Source organism: Haemorhous mexicanus, chromosome 18 (assembly GCF_027477595.1).
Source record: "Haemorhous mexicanus isolate bHaeMex1 chromosome 18, bHaeMex1.pri, whole genome shotgun sequence".
In the NCBI taxonomy this organism is placed as follows: Eukaryota; Metazoa; Chordata; class Aves; order Passeriformes; family Fringillidae; genus Haemorhous; species Haemorhous mexicanus.
Window position 1 is genome coordinate 8,202,690 of NC_082358.1, and position 18,372 is coordinate 8,221,061.

Sequence of the window (18,372 nt, forward strand, 5' to 3'; positions counted from 1 at the left end):
TGCCGGTCCCTGCCGAGTGTCCTGCACAGACAGAGCCGCTGTTTGCTCTGCTGGGTGTGTGCCGGGGCGGCTGCAGCCCCTCCAGCGCCCGCACACATCCTGACTCAGTCCCTTGTACAGGCAGATAAACAACCCCTGAAAAGGGGCAGTGTCTGCTCTGAGTCGCCCTGTTAAGTCGTCAACCGACTTCAGGAGCTCTGCCCATCTCCTCGCTGCTTCCCGCCCCGGGTATTCCCCACACTCAGCCTCAGCCCAGCCGCTGCTCCTGCAGGCCCCCGCAGCCGGGACACCTGTGTGGGGTGTCCGGCATCACCCCGGGGTGAGGGTCTGTGAGGGACATTGCAGGGACGTGAGTGACTTCAGGACAAAAAGTGGTTTATGTCCATGATGGCAGGGCCGGCGGGGAGCTCTGGGGGCTGTGTGGGCATCCTGGCATGCAAGATGAAGCAGCTACCCCTCTCACACCCATGGGAAAGTACTTCCCAAAGTTGGGTGAAAGTCCTGTAGCTCCTCCATAGGTGATGGGCAGAGCCAAGGGGCTCGGCAGCAGCCGCAGCCAAGGGCATGCAGGCTGGGGTGAGGGAGGATGGGGTTGGTAGTGGCATCACGCTTGCTTTGGGGCTCTGGTTGCCACAGGCAGCTCTGGCACTGAGCCAGCGGCTGAGCAAGACGGGCTCAGTGCAGCGCCGAGCTCCCGAGGCGGTGGGGTTAGAGCCGGCATAAAGGGGGGCTTGTTCCCAGCTGCGGACAGCTGTGCCAGGCCAAGCACTGCAGCCTTTCCTTTGGGAAAAGAAGTGGCTTTTTAAGGAAAAGCAGATTGTTTTTCCACCTGGCCTCCCAGGGCAGGCGCGGTGCGCTCCGGTATGGCAGGCACAGGACAGATACTGCCCGTGGAGCTGGGGCGTCCGGCGCTCCCAGGGCAGCGGGAGGGATGCGCGGTGGTGCCGGACTCAGCCCGGGGCTCTGGCTCCCGGCCCACGGCACGGGCTGAGCCAGAGGCTGTTCCCGAAAAATGCGGAGCCTGAATCAGCACGGCCTGGAGGGATCGGCCAGCAGCTGATAACCAGCTTCTCTTGGGAGTCCTGGTGCAAGGCACCCCCTCCCGCTCCCGGGGTGGGTGGTGGGGGGGGGGGGGGGGCTCAGGAGGAATTAATTATGTCTTTGTTTTTAGGCAGAGTCTGTATTTTTATTTAAAAGAAATGAGAGAAAAAAACCCTCTCAAAATTCTCCGGGTTTATTGGGTCTGCAAGCACGGTGAGGGCAGGAAAGCTGGGGGCTTCCCTGGCAAGGTCCCAGGCAAGCCCCTGGGAGGTGAGTCCCGTGTAGGACAGCAGCAATGCATGTAGGGGGGGGGGTGAATTCTCCAGCTGTACCAAACCTTTCCTTGCTGGTGGCCCCAGGATGGCCACAAGGCCAGTCCCACTGTGGCAGGGTCCCACAGCACTCAAGAGTGGGCTGCAGTGCTGCAGGATGGGCTCACCTCCACTGCCACCGTAGTCATGAGCCAAACACAATGTTTTGCAAACTGATCTGGCCGTACCTGGTGGAAACTGAATTCCAGCCTCTGGCTGTCATTTCCCAGCAGTTTGTTGGAACCCCCCCAGCCCTCCCTCCCCAGGGCGCCTGTTCCCCCAGGGCACCGCTCCCTGGTAATCCCTCACCACCTTCATAGCTTGCAGGCTCCAATGGGTCTGCAGGGGGAAGCAAGAAGGGTCTGTGCTCCCCAGATGGTGCATGGAGTGTTTGTGCTCCTCTGTGAGTTCACATGTCCAGATTTAATGCCTGAAGCTGGGTGGTTCCCCCAGGGCTAACACATGAGCCGTGTGTGTCCCCCCTGCAAGTCACCTGTGTGCTGTCATCATCTTCCCAGGATGGGTGTCTGCAGGGCCCTGAGCAAGCACTGGCAAAGGCATTTTCCATCCATCCCTTGGGATGCAGCACAGCTGGGATTTTGGAATGCAGCTGGGTTGGCCTTTCCTTGGCCAGCTCAGATCAGATTGAGTTACGTCCAGCCCTTGGAGCTCTACCCTTTGGCGTTACCCCTCACCCTTCCTGTTTTCCTCTGGTATCACTGGTTTTTTTGGTTTTCCATTTCTTATGGCTATCCCGCAGCTTCCCAGAGCACCAGCAACCCCAGCTCAGTGACAGGCAAAACCTCTTTTTGCTCTGCCAGAGCAAGCACTTGGAGATAATGAAGCTTCTCTGGGATACCTCTGCTTGCAGCCACGTCCCAAAGCCAGGACTGAGCTGGTGTCCTTGTCCCACAGCTCAGCTGCCTCTTGCACCCAGAGCTGCCTCTGTGTTTACCTGCTGAAACCAGACCCACTGCCCTGGCTGTCACCCAGGAGGACAAATCCAGGCAAGACTGTTCCCATTGTGGCACGGACCAAGCCCCCAATTTGTGCTTCTGAACTCCCATGGCTCTTTGTGGCTGAACCCCAGTTCAGGGGCTGCCAGGACAGGAATGGGCCTGTGGTGGCTTTGCTGGCACCAGAACTGCTGGGGGGCCCATGTGGGGGGCTCTGAATTTTCCCACATGCTGTTGCCACTGCATCTCTGCCTTGTCACCCATTTCCCACACTTCCTCATTGACTGGGACAGGGCACAACTGTGGCAGTGGCTGGGAGTGTGGGAACCCCTGTGCCTCTTGCTCTTCCTCTTCTGTTTTTCCTCTTTGCTCTATCTTGTCACAATTGAACCCAGTGACCCTGCAGCCCCTGCAGTTCGCAGGGCAGAGCTTGGTAGAATCTGGTGGTGAGGAGGAGAAGGAGGAGGAAGAAGAATGCTGTGGCTGTCTCTGGTCAGAGCTCCCTGCTCTGACCCACATACTGTCTGCTCTGCTGGGCAGGACTCAGCAACCACAGGGGGAATGGCTGACCCAGGAACTGCCATGGGGAAGAGGAGGTCATTCCCTGGGGCAGGGATCTGTGACTGATTCCTGATGGGCCCTCCACTTCCCTGAGCTCATTTTGTCATCTGCTGCATCCAACATTTTCGACCTTTTTTCCTTTGGAAAAAAGTATTTCCTGGGGTTTTGTGGGAGTTTGCCTCCAAGGCTGGAGGGTGCTTTGCATCCTGGCACTGCCAGACCCTGACCAGCCCACACTGCTGGATCCCTGCCAGCTCCTGACAAATGATTTTGCCATTTCATGAGGGAAAGGAGACATTGATTAACTCCTGCACTTGCCTTTCTGGAAAGGTTATGGCTTAATTGGTCAAACTTGGGAGTCATAAATCATGTGCTGAAGGATCAGCAGAGATAAGAAAATTTTTGCCAGAATGTTGCAAAACACTTTTTGGTAGGAGGAAAGGAGGGATCTGGGTATGCCCATCCAGCTGTGGGTGCTGACAGCTCTTGAGTGCACAGGACCCTTCCAGGGAAACTATTCACTCTCCAGCCACAGGCTGGAAATTCCCCTTTTTGTTATCAGTTAAACTCAGGATTTGCAAAATATCCTTTTTTTTATTTTACTTATGGAAAAAGAAAACAACAGGAAAGTCACTGTTTGCTTTATTCGGAAGAATCATAATTCCATCTGGTTTGAAAAATGACTCTCCTTCTCACTGGAAAGTGCTATTTCTCCAACCTAAAAGCTGTAATGGGGGGGGATACAGCAGATCAGCTCTTAACAGAGTGGAAAATTGAGCAAGGGAACTGTCAGGCTTGGCTTGGAATGATGCTGGAGGGAGAAAAGGTTTTTGGCTCTGGCAGTGAGCTGGGTCCCATCCAGGTGGGCACGGTTTGCACTGGCCACATGAGCACACGCAGCTGCAGGGCATGGGGACGGGGAGCAGGGACATACCACGAAGAGGTAGAAATGTCCTGGCTCAGTGACCTTGGTGCCACTCAGGATGTGGCGTTATTGGAGAATGGAACGAACTCTAGGCTCCACAGGACAGGCTGTGCAGACCTGTCTGGGCTCTTTTAAACCAAAAGGAATGGGATGGACTCAGCAGCCAGGATTTAAGTGGAGCAGGGACAGGATTGTCAGTAGGGAAATCAGTGTTGAGCTGGGGAAGATGAAGTCTAAAAAAATTGTAGGGAGAAGTAAAGAGCAGACAATTGGGTAGGACCAGGAGTGGTGACAGGCAGAGGTCCTGCGACAGGGCAGGGCCGGGGTCGGTCCCGCTAATGCTTCAGTAATGACCCAGACAGGAGGAGCGTGGCGCCTGCGGGGGGCAGCTGGGGCCGTAAGGAGCTCAGCGGGGCTTGGCTTCGGGATCTGGCAAAAACAAGGCTGAGGGGGGTATGAGTGATGCTCTGCCAGACTGGGATGGGCGAGTGCCCTTTGCCGAGGCGCAGCATCCCGCAGGGTGCGAGCCATGACCGCCCTGGGCTGGGAGGAGGAGTGTGTTTTTCTGGAACAGCCTCCAAGGCAGAGATCGCTTCTCCTCTGATGTCTCTTGATTAGCTCATGCTGTGGCTGCCCAGGGGGGCGGCCGGTCAGTGCCTGGCCCGGCCATTCAGGGTCCCGCCTGCCATCACCCCCTCCCGGCTGCCCGGACAGGCAGAGCAGGGATGTGCCTGCGGGGACAGGGTCTCTGGGGACCTCGGGCTGCTTTGGACTGGGATCGGCAGGGTCGCACCCAGACCAAACGGGTCCCAAAGGCTTCAGGACAGTGCGTTCCCAAAACAGAGTGGGGAGGCTGGGCAGGATGACACCACTGTGCTCATGCACTGGGTGGGAGAACAGGAGACTGCGGCACTTAACCCTTACAAAAGGGTCCTTTGAGCAGGGCCAAGGTGCTGGCAGCAAGTAGGAGAGCCAGGCTGTGGGCACAGCCCATGCAGGGGGCACAGGGGGCATTCTTGGTGCCACCAGATGCCTGTGGGCACTGTGCTGGGATGGTTGGAACAGTTGGAACCTGGGTGTGAACCCCAGCAGCTGGCTCTCAGCAGGACACAACTTCCCACTCTCCTCCATGAGGACCATCCAGGTGCTTCTCTTCAGGTTTATTAATGTTAATGGAGTTAGTCCCGTGCTAATGAGCACACACAAACCCAGGGCCCACTGCTGGGGCTCAGCCAGGGCTGCAGCAGCAGCACAGGGATGGTAAAATCATCCAGTGGAGCAGGGAGTACAGTGAGTGACCGGAACATCTCACAGGTCTGCACTCCCCTAGGATGCTCCAGGCACAGCTTCTAATGTGGGAACCCTCCCCACTGCCTGAGACAAGGCTGGCACTGGTAGGGATAAAGGCACTTTATGGGAGGATTGCTACACATCTGGTAGATTGTGAATGAACCCTGTGAGCTGGTGATGGAATTACTGCTGATCCATGGCAGGTAGAACAGGGAACCAAAGATTCTGGCACTGAGGGTGGGGTAAGAAGTTCCAGCATCCCACCTCTGAGCATAGGAAGTCTCATCCAGTCTGTGATCAAGACTTATGCAGTTGGACAGAAACAGCCCCAGCTGGAAGAACTGGTTACTTGGCATTTGCTTTAGCTGAACTTTCAGTGTGGTGGTTCTCCAGGTAAATGATCTGGTGGGCCTTTTCGGATGGGCAGGGTGCTCTGGGACTCTGGAGGTCCTTGGGCAAAGCCAGGCTTGCTGCTGGGACTTCTTCCATGGAGTTCTGTGAATCTGAGTCTTCAGAGGAGAAACTGCTCTGGCTGGAAATCTGGAAGTACTGGGCAGCTTCTGCCTGTGGCCCCACTGGTGCACCAGCTGTGCTGGGGTCTGAGGCTGTTCCATGGGGCACAGCAGTAGGACACGGTGGGTCAGCTCCTGGGAAGCGTGTCCAGGGAGGCAGGGTGACGGGACGTCTCCGACGGGGCTGGCTGCGCTCCTGGGCCTGGTGTCCTGTCACTCCCAGGCTGGCTTTGCTCTTGGGTTTGGCATGGGGGGTGTCAGCAGAGATGTGGTGGTGAGAGGCGCGGGCACCCTGAGGCTCCAGCCGGCAGTGGGGCTGCAGAGAGCTCTGCTCCACACCCAGCGTGGAGCCAGGATTGGTGCTGGGCTGGGACTGTCCCGGCCCCTGGGGCTGTCCTGGCCCCTCAGTGCTGGTCTCTGGCTGCTCTGCCAACTCCCTGCCCCCCAACACTGCTGGCTCGGGGCTGGAGGCTGCTCTGCACACAGGGACTTCCATGTGAGGAGCTGCAGACCCTGGGCTGGGGGGGCTGGAGGAGTCTCCCTGCCCGTCAGCTTGTGCTCCCCAGGCCTCCTGCAGTTCAGCCAGCATCTCCTCCAGGATCTGCCGGGTCTCCTGGTACCTGTGCTGTGCCTCTGTCCAGGCTGCCAACCCTTGGCTGCTCTGCATCCTGCGCACCTGAGCCTTCATCTCCTTCAGCTTCTCCAGGGCGAACTCCACCGAGAGCTTCTGGAAGGATCTCTGCAGGCACCGCAGTGCCTGGCCCTCCCCGCGCTGCGCCCGGGCTGAGCACTGCCGGCAGTCCAGCTTCAGCCCTGCCACCTACAAAAGAGGTGAGAGGGGCTGCTTTCGTGGCCACCAGCAGCACCATGTCCTGTGGGGGAAGATCCCCTGCACCCACCTTGTTGGAGAACCGGACGAGCTCCTGCAGCAGCTCCCGTTCTGCCTGCCGCCGCTCCAGCTGCTGGGAGAAGCTCATCAGCTTTGTCTGGAAAAGGGCTGCAGACACTTGGAAAGCATCTGCCTCGGGGAACGTCCTGCCTCGGACCTCAGCTGCCTTCTGGCACAGAGTCAGGCCATGGTGGTACCGAGCCTGCACAGACAGGAGGAAGGAACAGCTCCACACTTGGGAATGGTGCTGACCTGGGATACGTGCACTGCAGGTAGCACTTGGCATCGCCATTAGCCCATCCATCACCACTACAGATGGATGGGAAACACTTCTGGGCAAGTGAGAACATACAAAGCAATGGGATCCTCCAAATCTCTGCTCTGCCCGGGCCTGGTTCAAAATGAACCCAATGCACCTCCTGTCCTGAGTGGGGTCACCATGCCTCACCCTCCCTGCACTGTGTGTGACTAAAGGGCCTACACATCCAGGGAACCAGAAGATCCTCATCACAATGTTATTTGTTTTCTGATGGATGCCCAGACTTTGTAGGAAAAGGAGCTGCATGGATGGAGTGCAGCAAGGGTTGGGGACAGCAGTCCCAGCCCAGCACACATCAAGGAACAGCACAGTCACCCCCTCATTGGAGCAGGACTACCCAGAGTCCCCACAGTGCTGAGATTGACAACTGCAGTGTGACTCAACAGATCAGGGACACCCAGTTCTGCCCAGAAGCCTCTTTCCAAACCCAGGGGATGTCTGTTACAGAAAAGCCCCTCCAGACATACTGTGGCCTGGGTGAGGAACTCCGTGAAGTGCTCGGTGGAGCCCTGGCAGCTGTCGGGACTCCAGTCCTCGGTGCCCATCTCCTGCAGCCGAGCTGCTGCCTCCCCATCCAGCCAGGACCCCAACTGTGAGAGAGCAGAACAGGGATGAGGAGGGACCAGCCACAGCAGCAGCAGCGTGTCCACAGCACCTCCTCTTCCTGCCCCGGCCCGGCATCCCAGCCCAGGCTCAGTCACACACAGTCGCCTGTAATGAAAATCAAAGCCTGCCATTCTCCAGGCTTCTATCATCATCAAAAATAAAGGAAATGTGACCAAAACACTCAACCATGGAACACCACAGAGGGCAATTTCAACTTGTGACACCCCAGGGACACCCAGCTCACCTTGCCAAACTCAGTCTCAAGCTCCCGGACCTTGCGGAGGAACTGCAGGTGCTCCAGGCAGCTGTTGGACTGGGACACAAGGCTGTGAAGTTCTTCCTCCAGCTGACTATACAGCCCCTCAGCCAACTCCATACCGGTCCTGCGCGTTGGGAGGAGAGGGGCCATCAGCGCCAGGTGCTACCAGGTGAGCTCACAGATGCACAAAGTGGAAGGAAGCAGGTCTCTTGCCCATCTCCTGACCCCAGCCTTGAAGGCACCCGGACATCTTCCCAACCCATGGAGCAAATGGATAGCAGGGACCATGGGATGGGAAAGCCCCGTCTATCAGTACAGCCCAGCCCCACTGAGAGAAGGGAGCAGGAGGGAGCAGTGGATCAGTGCTGCCTCAGTGCATGACTGTGGAGCAGCATGGCATGGCTGGAGCAGTGCTGTATCACCAGATGGGTGCAGCATTCCCGGCCAACAGCGACATCAGCGGGTGAGTATGGAATGGCCCAGTTACAGCATGGCTGGATGAGTAACGGCATGGCCAGATTACGGCATCACTGGATGAGTATGGCGCGTCCAGGTGGGGGTGACGTTACTGGATGACTACAGCATGGCCAGAGGAGCCATGCACAGCCAGATTGTCACATCACTGGATGAGTGTGGCACGGCCAGACAAGTGCACATCACCGGACGATCACGACATGGCCAGAGGAGCACAGCACGGCACAGCTGGCTGGGCGCGGCATGGCCGGGACTTGGCCCCATCTAGTGGCTTTTCCCGATCCCAGCCCAAGGCACTGCTGCCGGCATTGCACAGCATGACAGATCTGGCCTGGCCTGGGGCAGGAGACCCTCTCAGGGATCTGGCACCAGTGAGGATGAGGGGACTCCTGCAATGGGCTGTCCCAGACATGTGGTCCATGCTTCTAGAGCAGGACTGACCATGGAAATAGCTTTGGCTCATGGGGACCAGGCTGTCCATGGGGAGGTGGCTGTGTCAGCCAGCAGGACCGGGGGTTCCTGGCATTGGCACCCCCTGACAGTGGAACTGCCCAGTCCTACCTGATGTGGTCAGAGGCGCAGAGGCGGGCAGCCTCCCTGCGCAGCCTGGCCAGCAGGAATCCCCCCTCGCGCTGCACCCGCACCAGCTGAGGGTCATTCAGCACCTTCTGCATCAGCTCCTGGTGCCTCCTGATGCCTGCAGCTGCATCCTGTGGAGAAAGGGAGGGTCAGACAAGTGTCTTACCTGGGGCCTCACCTGGGGTCTCAGCCAGCACAGGACGGGTATCTGGGGCTGCTCCCCAGGCAGGAGCACAGGCGACAGGGAATAGCCCTGTGGCCAGGAGCAGCCAGTCTGGGAATGGTTATGCCAAGTTTTGGGGAACTGGAGGGAAAAGCTGCTATGGCTGCACTGCAGATGGGCTCGTTGGGAATGTCCCTAGCCTGTGGTGCTGCCACCCCTGTTACCTGTGTCCCAGCCAGTGCGTCGGTGTTCCGCAGCTCCTGGATGCAGTGCTGCAGCAGCTCTGATGCCCGCCTGAGGCTGGCTGTGAAGGGCTGCAGCTTCTGTGGGGGACACACACCGTGGGTCAGTGGGGGCAGCCTGTCCATGAGGAGAAGGAGGAGGAGAAGTGCCAGGACAGAGCAGGAAATACTGTGAGGCACTGGGTTAAAGCTGATGAGGAAGGGAGTGAGGAGGTGGATGGACAGCTGCAGGCAGGAGCACATAGGAAGGAGCTTAACCCTCCCGTGCTCAGAGCTCTCTTGTTCATTCCCCTCTCCCAGCCCTTCCTGTTGCTTTTCCAGGGATGTGTGTGGGACACATAAGACGCAGTGGGGACAGAGGGACACGGGGAAGGTGAGGCAATGGCTCATGGCGTGGTAACAGACACCTGGAAGAATTGAACCCACTCGCCGTGGCAGTAGGGGAAGGCACCGTCCAGCTCTGGGGGCAGCTGGGAGCTGTCGACGTGGCGGCCCAGAGCCTTCAGCGATGTCAGAGTCTCCACCTGCAGGGCACAGTGCTTGTAAGGCTGCCTGGAGCAGAGAACAGCCCCCTATTGCACCAGCTCAGGGGACGGGGACAGGCTCACCTGCACCCCAGACAGCTTCTCACGGTGGGAGACCAGCTCCTTCTCAGCCAGGAGCAGCATGCTGTGAATGCAGCCTGGAGACACACTCTGTGGGAGGCAGGGGAGAATCACCAGAGCAAACCCCACATGCAGCCCTCAGGTTACCCATGGCAGTGCAGGGTTTTCCTGGGTCAGCTGAGGCTGGTGAGCTCATTGCAAAGGAAAACGCTCCCACTCTCACTGGTGTGGGAGAGGGAAACATCTCCATCAGGCCATGAGCTTGTCCCAGCCACCTTGCCTCCCTGGCAGAGGACCATGGGAAGAGCCTCATGAGTGAACCCCTTCTCTGACACCAGTGACACTTCTCCATGTGAGGAGCATCAGGGCCAACATGGGTTTTATTGGGCATACAAAGGCTGTGGCGGGGGGACTCCATAGCCCCTGGACAGCACAGGACACTCCTGTGGCACTACCTGGGCACTGGCACAAGGACTCTGCCACGACAGTGGATTGCCACTTCGGAGCCCATTTCATGGTGAATTCACATATGAGGATGCTGGAGGGCTCTTGGTGACACCTGCCAGGTGATGGCAGGGCTCGGAAGGGACCTTTGGGAATCACATGGAGAGCGAGCACAGGGGAGGTTCTGAGGGACCCCTAAAGGGTGGCAGCACTCCCTCCCAGAGAGGGACACCCCTGGCATACCTATGGCACAGGCACACACAGCCTGGCATACCTGGACAGAGCGGAGGGCTGAGAACAGGACAGGAGCGGGTGGCTGCTTCCTGGCATCCACCACAACTGTCAGCCCAACATCCTTCGCTTCTCGCCTCTCACCATTCTTCACTTCTTGCCTAGAGAGGGGAAACACAGCAGGAGTGGGGGTCCTTCGCTGGGGCAGGGCTCTCTCAAAGCCCCCTCCCACATTCTGCACCCCCAGGCAGGCAGGAACCCACAGCCACAGGCAGTGGCCTTATCCCTGTGCGATGTCCCTGCCAAGGGCTCAGAGCATGTGCCACTGGCAGCGGCATGGTCCAGGGACCTCAGGGATATGCCCAAACCAGAGTGTGTGGGATGCTGGGTATCCATCCCAACACAGCCTGGGAGCCCTGAGCCAGGCAGAAGCTGGGGGTCCCTGGAAGATCCTGCTGGCTCTTACCTGGGGAGGGAGGAGAGGCAGAGGATGAGCCTTGCCAGCTCGGCAGCTGAGCACCACGCAGCCCGCCAGGCACTGCCACTGGTGGTCACCAGGAGGAGGGCCCTGCCCAGCCTGTCTGAACTCCCTGTGGAGAAAGGGTGAGTGACTCCTCTGGCAGCTACCTGCCAGACCTGAGCACTCCACAATGGGCTGGGGTAACCATCAGTGCTGCCTCAGCTCAGCCTGCCATGATGCAGCCCCTCTGGCCCTTTAGAAGGGGGAAAGCCAGCCCAGGGGGGGCTCTTGGCATAAATGTCTGGAATTCCAGAGCTGCTGGGGATGTTTTTCCTGAGAAGAAGATGGGTTTTGTTACTGCTTTTTGGTTCTTGGGAAAAAGAAGGAGCCAAATGTTTAGTGTTTGGCAGCTAAAGCTGAACAGCTTCATTGGAGAGGAATGGTGTGGGAGGGCTTGGGGCGGCTGGGACCAGGGCAGCTGCTCTGCACAGGCTGCCGGCATTTATGTTTTTAATGTTTTTGCCTAGCTGAAAAAAAATTTTCCACTTGGAGTATTTCTGGCCTCCAGCAAAGCCCTGAAACCTTCCTCCAAAACACTCTCTCTAGCAGCCTGTGTTTCCATCCAGAGGCCTCTCCCGCCCATTCCCCAGGCTCATGGTGCCAGCAGTACCTGGCAGGCAGATGATGCCTGAGCGCAGCAGCCCAGCATGCAGGTCCTGCCAGGCTGGAGGCTCCCGACCAGCAGTGCCAGTGCTGGGCACAGAGGGACCATTCTTGCAGCTGGAACTTTCCAGAGACCGTTCCTCCACAGGAGCAGCAGTGGCTGCATTCGTACCTGTGCACAGGGATAGAGGAGAGGGAAGCTGGTGACACTCAACGAAGCAGAGGAACAGCAAAGCCCCAGCAGAGCCTGGTCAGGTGCTGCAGCCCCAGAGGATGTTACCTTTCCCTGCTGCCCTGGCTCTGCCCATCCTGGGCGAGTAGATGGCCGACATCTTCTTCCAGGCCCCCTCGTGCTGGCTGCTGACTCTTTCCTCCTCGGGGGCTGCCCTGTGCCGCGTGCCCTTCAGGAAGGAGAACTTGTGGCTGGAACCTGGGGGCAGCCGGGGGCTGCCCCGCTGCACCAACCCCCCTCGCCCTGACACCCCAGGAGTCGCTCGGCGGGACTGGTGGGTGAGGAGCATGGGGCTGCCAGCCCCCTTCCTGTGCTGCGCGGGGGTCTCACGGGGGGTGGCAGGGGGCAGCTCGGAGCCAGGGCTATCTGGCTCCTCCAGGATGGCTGCCATCAGCCCAGAGCCGAAGCTCACCGGGTTCTGCAGCGCGGCCATGTAGGAGTCACGTTGGCGGCACTTTGGGCCATGTGACCCTGGCTCTTGGCTTATCTTCCTCCCCAGGCACGGGCTGCAGGGACTCTCCTCTGAGCTCAGTGCTCCCCCACAGGGCCAAGAATCTGCTCCTGATCCCCCATTTGCCCAGGGGAGCATCTCATCAGCCCCAGCCCTTATGCTCCCTGGAAGGCAGGTGGGCAACAGGGATGTGGTCAGGACGTCCAAGTCCTCCTGGGATTGCTCCAGCAGGTCCACATACTCCCCCTCCAGGTTCTGGCTGATGATTTCACTGAGACTGGGCACAGCCAGCGTGGCCGGCTTCTTCCGCAGACCTGCCTGCTCCACCTTGATCAGTCCCGGGTATCGACCCTGGCTTGACTTCCGAGAGGTGGCCTTGCAGCCTGGGATGGTGCCCACAATGTTGCTGTAGGGTATGGGGACATTTGCTGTGCCATGGGGCACAAGTGTGACAGGTGCAGTCTCAGGAGCAGGTTCATGCCAGGCACCAGGGGGTACACTATCAGCTCCAGCCCTGGGCTTGTCGGTGAACTCAGGCGTGGCAATCCGGCTCCATGGCAGTGGGGTGACACCGTTCTCAGTGGCCACCAGGCAGGTGTGCAGGGGAGCTCCGGCCCAGCTGCTGTTCACCTCCTCCAGCCATGCATTGGTGAAGAGCAGAGCGTGGGTGGCCTCGGGGACAGGTGTCTCCTCCACGGAGCGCAGGTCCAGGGAGAGGTGCTTGATGGTGACACGTGCTGTGTGCTCCTCACAGGGCTCTGCTTGCAGGTAGAAGTCCCCAGGGCGCAGCAGGAGGGGGTTGAGCGGTGCGAGGTGCACAACCACCTTTTCGTGCAGACATAAGGGCCAGCCTTCATGGAGAAAGATGCGGTTAAAGTAGGGAGCCTGGGAAGGAGAAAGAACACAGTGCATGAGGGAGCCCTGCCAGCTCTGTGCCTTCCAGCCACCCCCACACGCTCTTGCTGCCCGGCCCCGTGCTTTCCATGAGGATGAAAGTGCTTGGTGACCCAATGCACGTCCCTGAACCAAGCCCCTCCAGCACAGCCCTGCAAGCCCACCCTGAGCCACGGCTATTCCCACAGTGTGGAGTCTACCCATGTGCTTACAGAGGGAAAACCCCTGTTTAAGCCTCTCTAGGATCAAGACAAGATGACCCCAGAGTTCCCCTGCCCTTATTGCAGGGACCACATATGCTGGACAAATCCCGGGGAGCTGGTTGTGCGGTCCCCTCTGCAGGGAGCAGATGGGACAAGGAGTGGACGTGCAGGGAGGGAGCCCACAGGGCAGCGTGCCTGTGCAGGCAGGACTCCTTAGGGCAAACCCCCCGTGTCTGGGAGTGGCTCATGGGGGCACCGTTGTGGGGCACGGGGCTTACACAGGCCGCCTGCCGCAGGCGCTCGAAGAGCCGCTTGGCCGGGATGAGGAACTGGAGCAGGCAGCAGAGCCCATCCCCCTGGTAGCTGGTCTCCAGCAGCCGAAACACCTGGCCCAGGACGGTGGGAGCTGTGGCTTCGAAGGGCGGGTAGAGGGCCTGGAGAGCACTTTGCACCGCCGCATCCAGTGACCCGGCATCCTGCGGGAGAGAGGCAAGTGTCGCTGGTGGGAGAGTGGCCCCGCAGTGGGGACACCGTTCCTCCTGACCAGCTGTCTCTGCCCACCATACCACGCTGCACTGTGCCACTGTCGGGGCCCTGGGACGCCCTCACTGGCAATGCTGCTGAGCTCAGGGGCTCCAAACCCTCCTGGGCTGGAAACGGGAGGAGCCAGGAGTGGAGCACAGCAAGCACGGCGCAGGCGGGGCGGGTCCGGTTCCCAGCGCCGGGCTGTGGTTAAGGTGCCTGGGAGAAGCCCCGAGGCAGCAGCCGCCTTGCTCGGCCGCCAGCCATGTGGAGGCGGAGGAGCCGCAGCAGCCGAGGGGTTAAGAGGAGTCAGACCAGACAGATCGTGGGGCTGTGCCGGGCTCCTCAGCTCGCTGCAGGAATGCAGCAGATGGGAGGAAGGACAAACATCTGAAGATGGATAGGGTGTTTTGATCCAGACTCATTGCTGAATTCGCCAAACTCAAAATTATTCCTGTATTTTCTGGGAAGCATTCTGCCGCGTTGCATCCCCCCACACTGCCCCAGAGCAGGGTGAGGACACTGGGGCTGTGCCACCTGCGGACCAGCAGTTCCCGGTTCATTTTCTCAGTGCTGCAGGAGCTGGCGGCTGTGTGGCACGGCTGGTACATGGAGAGAAGCCATCCCACAGCTCCCATGATGCCCGGGCTGTGCTCCAGGCAGCTCAGGGATGAGTCTGGCACACCTGTCAAGGGAACCTCATTGGCGAGTGGGGAAGAGGAGCATCCTCCAAGCAGCTGGGTCCTGCTCCCATAAGAGCCCCCAGGAAGTCTCGTGGGATTAGCTCAAGGTGAGCATTACTTTCAGGCAGCTAATCCCTGGTCCAGGAGCCCATACAGAGACAAAAGGGCCACGGTTAATTCAGCTTAATTAGTTTTAATGCGCTTTAGCTAAAGCACTTTGCAGTCATGCTCTGGTTAATTCTTCATGACTTTTTTCCATGTCTCGGCGCAGGAATCTCCTGCCCCTGCACCTGACAGGAGAAGCCAGAGAGCCAGACAAAAGAGGAGGCAGTCCCTTCTCAGGGCCTTGATCTGCCACTGTGTTTCCTGCCCAGGCTTTCTGCCCTTGGACCTTTCTCCTCAAGTTTTGTCTTATGTGTACTTGTGTACAGTTCCTAGAATGGACTGGAGACCTTACTCTGGAAAATCCCTGATGAAGGGCAAAGCCCAACACCCCATTCCATGTTGCCCCACTGGGGCCCTGGGGCAGCCACCTGGTCCCCAGTGCTGAACCCAACTGGGTGCTCACCACCTCCATGCCCAGCACTACCCAGCTGGACTTCCTCCCCGTCTCAACACTAAGGCAAGGAGCCACAACAGCACAGGAGGATCCATCCAGCTCTGAATGCTGCCATGAGAGATGAGCCAGAACTGCCTGCCTTGCCTCCAACAGTCTTTTAAATCCTCCCATGGGTGGTGACTCCCCCATTGCCTGGGCAGCCTGTGCCAGTGCTTGACAACTCATTCAGTGAAGAAATTTTTCTCAAGTATCCAGTCTAACCCTCCCCTGGCACCACTTGAGGCTGTTTCCTGTTGTCTTATCACCCAGGACTTCATCCAGTGGTAGGGACTGTGTGAGCCAGTGTCAGGAGAGAACCAGGGACTGATAGAGGCACCAGACACAGCCCAAGTTGTGCTGGGGAATATTTTGGCCGGGAATGACTGACTAAAAATGTTTTCATGGAGTGTCACAAAGCACTTCATCACTGGGGGAGGCTTTATGGGGTAACCATGGTGCAGCAGCTCCAAGTTCGTCGGCGAAGCTGCATCCGGGCCGGCCAGGAGCCCATAGGAATCCAAAAGCAGCCCCTCCACCAGCTGGGAGGGAGTTGGAACAAAGGCATTAGGGAGCATAAGGAGATTTACATTTGCAAAGCTATTTCCATTTTAATAAGCCAAAGTGCTGTTAAATAGAGATTGATATTTCTCCCCAAATACCCATATTTTTAAACTGGTTTACATCAACAAGACGGGCTGGGCTTTGGGGTTTTGCTGTGGTAAAGTTGTTTAACCCATGCCCGAAGCCACAGGGTGACTCAGCTGTAGCTCCTTTCTTCCCACTGCACAGGAAGGAGAGGTTTGAGCCTGGGACCAGTCCTGAATACCAATTCCTCTGCCTCTACGCAGCCCTTGCTGTCACCAGCTTTGGCAGGGCACGATGCAAGCGCTCAGCCTGGCCGAGAGCGGGGGCTGCGCTCAGCACAGAGCCCGGGGCAACGGCACGTGCCGGCTGCGGTGAGGAACGATCCAATCGGTCTGCGAGCGTCCCCTGCGCTGGCACGGCTCACACAGCAGCTCCCAGCCGCTGCACGCCATCCCCCTCACAAACTTTGAAGGGAAGTTTAAGCATCGCAGGAAGCAGCCCCGCACACACCTGCCCAAGCGGCCACGGTCACGTCCTCTTCTACACCTGATATCCAGCCTTGTTCAACCTCCACCTTCACATCTGTCTCTGCCTTCCCACCCACCTCTGCCCTGACACCCACCTCCACACCCACCTCTGCCTTTGCGCCTCCCTCCCCCTTCACTCACGACCTCCCCGTGCTGTCGCTCCCGCTGCCCACCCTCTGCCCACCCGGTGCCCGCGGGATCGGCAGCCACGGGGAGGGGCAGTGGCAGGGAGAGGGATTACCCCAGGGATTACCATGTTTCCCAGGAAATGGCAGAGGCGCCGGGGGCCGCCGCACCGACCGTCCCGTCCCTCCTCCTCCTCGCCGGCTCTCCCCGGCCCGGGGCTCCCGGCCGGTCCCCGTTCCGCCGGCGGCTCTTCCCGGCGCCGGCGCCTCCGGAGCCGCGGGCGGGGGCGGGCAGCCCCGGCCCCCCCGGCCCCCTCCGCCCGCCGCGCCTCTTCTGGGGGAAAAAAGAAGAAACTAAAAAAAAAAAGAAGGAAAAGAAAGAAAAGGCGAAGAAAGCGGGAGCGGGGCGGGGCGGGGGAGGGGAGGGAGGGGGCTGGCGGGGGTGGCCCGGACAGAGCCGGGGGGGCGGCGGGCCGCTTTCCTGTGCCCGCCGGCGGGAGCCCCCAGTACGCTCCCGAGACGCGGCCCCCCGGGGACAGTCCCCCTGTGTGTCCCCGCGGGCGGCCCCCGGGATGGGATGGGATCGGAGTGGAGGGAGAAAGAGATCCCGAGCGGGTGCAGGAGGGGACTGTACCGGGGGTCCTCCCCCAGCCCCCGCCGGCCCCCCCGAGCAGCTCCAGGCAAAGGGTCCTGGAACACATCGGGAACACGCAGAGCTATATGTGCATGTGTGTGTATGTGTGCATGTGTGAACACATGTGTTTGTAAACTTGTGCAGATGTGCTCATACAGGCGTTTTGTGCGAGGGTGCCCCTCTTTTCCAATCCACCCAGGATCAGTGTGATCCCTCCGCAGTGGTCTATGTCCAGGATGGATGCCATGCTCCCAGTTCCCACTCCTGAGTTGCCCCAAAAGCGCAGCATCAGGACAGTGAGTGCCTCTCTTGGGACTTTAAACTGTTCCAGGGATGGGAAGGACCTACTGACGGGCAGGATTGTGGGATTCAGCAACCAGAACTGTACAAAAACAACCAGTATAAGAGCCAAAGCCACAGATTTGTTCTCTCCTAAGGCAAAATACTGCTTCACACAGCTCTGCCCGTCCTGGGCACAGACACCTCTCCCAAACCCGGGCATGCTGGGCACAGCTCTCCCAATCCGAGGCACTGTGGGCACAGCATCACCAGCTCTGCCAGCCCTGCACAACGTCCAGCACTCTCAGCCTCTCTGCGCCTTACTCAGGCTGCAATCATTTCCACTGTTGCATTCGTGGGAATGGGCTCAAGGCCGGGACTGGGGCTGGGAAAGCACCAGGGCGGGTGGGACAGCCTCAGCGTGGGCTGCAGGCTGCCGGGGCTGTCTTGCTAGTGAACATTTGTCCAGGGATCAGCGAGCGGCCAAAGGACACGCTGTGAAAACAAGCCGAGACGGGAGGAGGTGCAGCTGGGCTGCTGGCGTGTGGGAGGGAGGACGGCGCCAGTGAGGCCTTCGCGTTTGCTTCTCATTTCCTTGGGAGCTGGTGAGAGCCTCCTGCTGCCTGTATGGATCACGAGTGCTGGTCCTGTGGGTGGGCAGAGGCTTGGCCCTGGGTACCAGGCTGGGCTGCCCAGCTGAGCCCACCACAGAACTGGCCCTTGGCTCCAAGCCAGCATCCCCAGTACCAGCTGGGACCAGCTGGGCAGCTCCCCATCCCAACAGCGGCCAATTTCTCCTGTAATTGTGCTAGTTCACTTACCAGCTTCAGGTTTCTCATAGTTCCTCTGTGTGCAGGGGAAGGTGAACTCAAGGCTGTGACCTTTTGTAATAGCATGGTCACCTCTGAAATGGACCCAAGAGCGGTGGCTCTTGCATCTCTTAATGGATAGCAGGGCCAGGAGAGGGCGTTGAGGGCAGGGAGGAGGACAGTGTGACTGTGTCCTGGACCAGCACAACGGATCAATTCCGCTATGGTACTGGTAAGCAGGAAGAGCGAGATGTGGAGCTGAGCCCAGAGGGACCCCACCACCCTGCACCCAGAGCAGCA

At 59.1% G+C, this 18,372-nt stretch overlaps 1 protein-coding gene across 2 annotated transcripts; it reads right to left on the reverse strand.

Annotated features, from left to right (window-relative positions):
- Positions 1–3,494: 3,494 nt before the first annotated feature.
- Positions 3,495–16,753, reverse strand: KIAA1755 (KIAA1755 ortholog). Of its 2 annotated transcripts, XM_059862563.1 has the most exons (15): positions 16,479–16,663; positions 13,589–13,786; positions 12,175–13,098; positions 11,811–11,931; positions 11,538–11,702; positions 10,874–10,997; positions 10,451–10,568; positions 9,736–9,822; positions 9,535–9,651; positions 9,110–9,208; positions 8,705–8,853; positions 7,655–7,793; positions 7,272–7,394; positions 6,496–6,687; positions 3,495–6,416 (listed from the first exon to the last, which is right to left on the reverse strand). In XM_059862563.1, exons 1-15 carry the CDS (start codon positions 16,479–16,481, stop codon positions 5,430–5,432), a joined length of 3,546 nt encoding a protein of 1,181 aa, XP_059718546.1. In that variant the 5' UTR covers positions 16,482–16,663; the 3' UTR covers positions 3,495–5,429. The 2 variants fall into 2 exon arrangements, with proteins under 2 accessions (XP_059718546.1, XP_059718547.1); XM_059862564.1 differs by having other exon boundaries at positions 11,811–13,098; positions 16,479–16,753.
- Positions 16,754–18,372: the final 1,619 nt, after the last annotated feature.

Bases quoted from the DNA above. Each gene is read 5' to 3' on its own strand.
- KIAA1755 (XM_059862564.1), bottom strand. The intron at 11,703-11,810 runs GTAACATCCTCT...CCCTGTGCACAG, and splicing joins AGCCAGGGCAGCAGGGAAAG to GTACGAATGCAGCCACTGCT. The intron at 8,854-9,109 runs GTAACAGGGGTG...CTTTCTCCACAG, and splicing joins ACGCACTGGCTGGGACACAG to GATGCAGCTGCAGGCATCAG.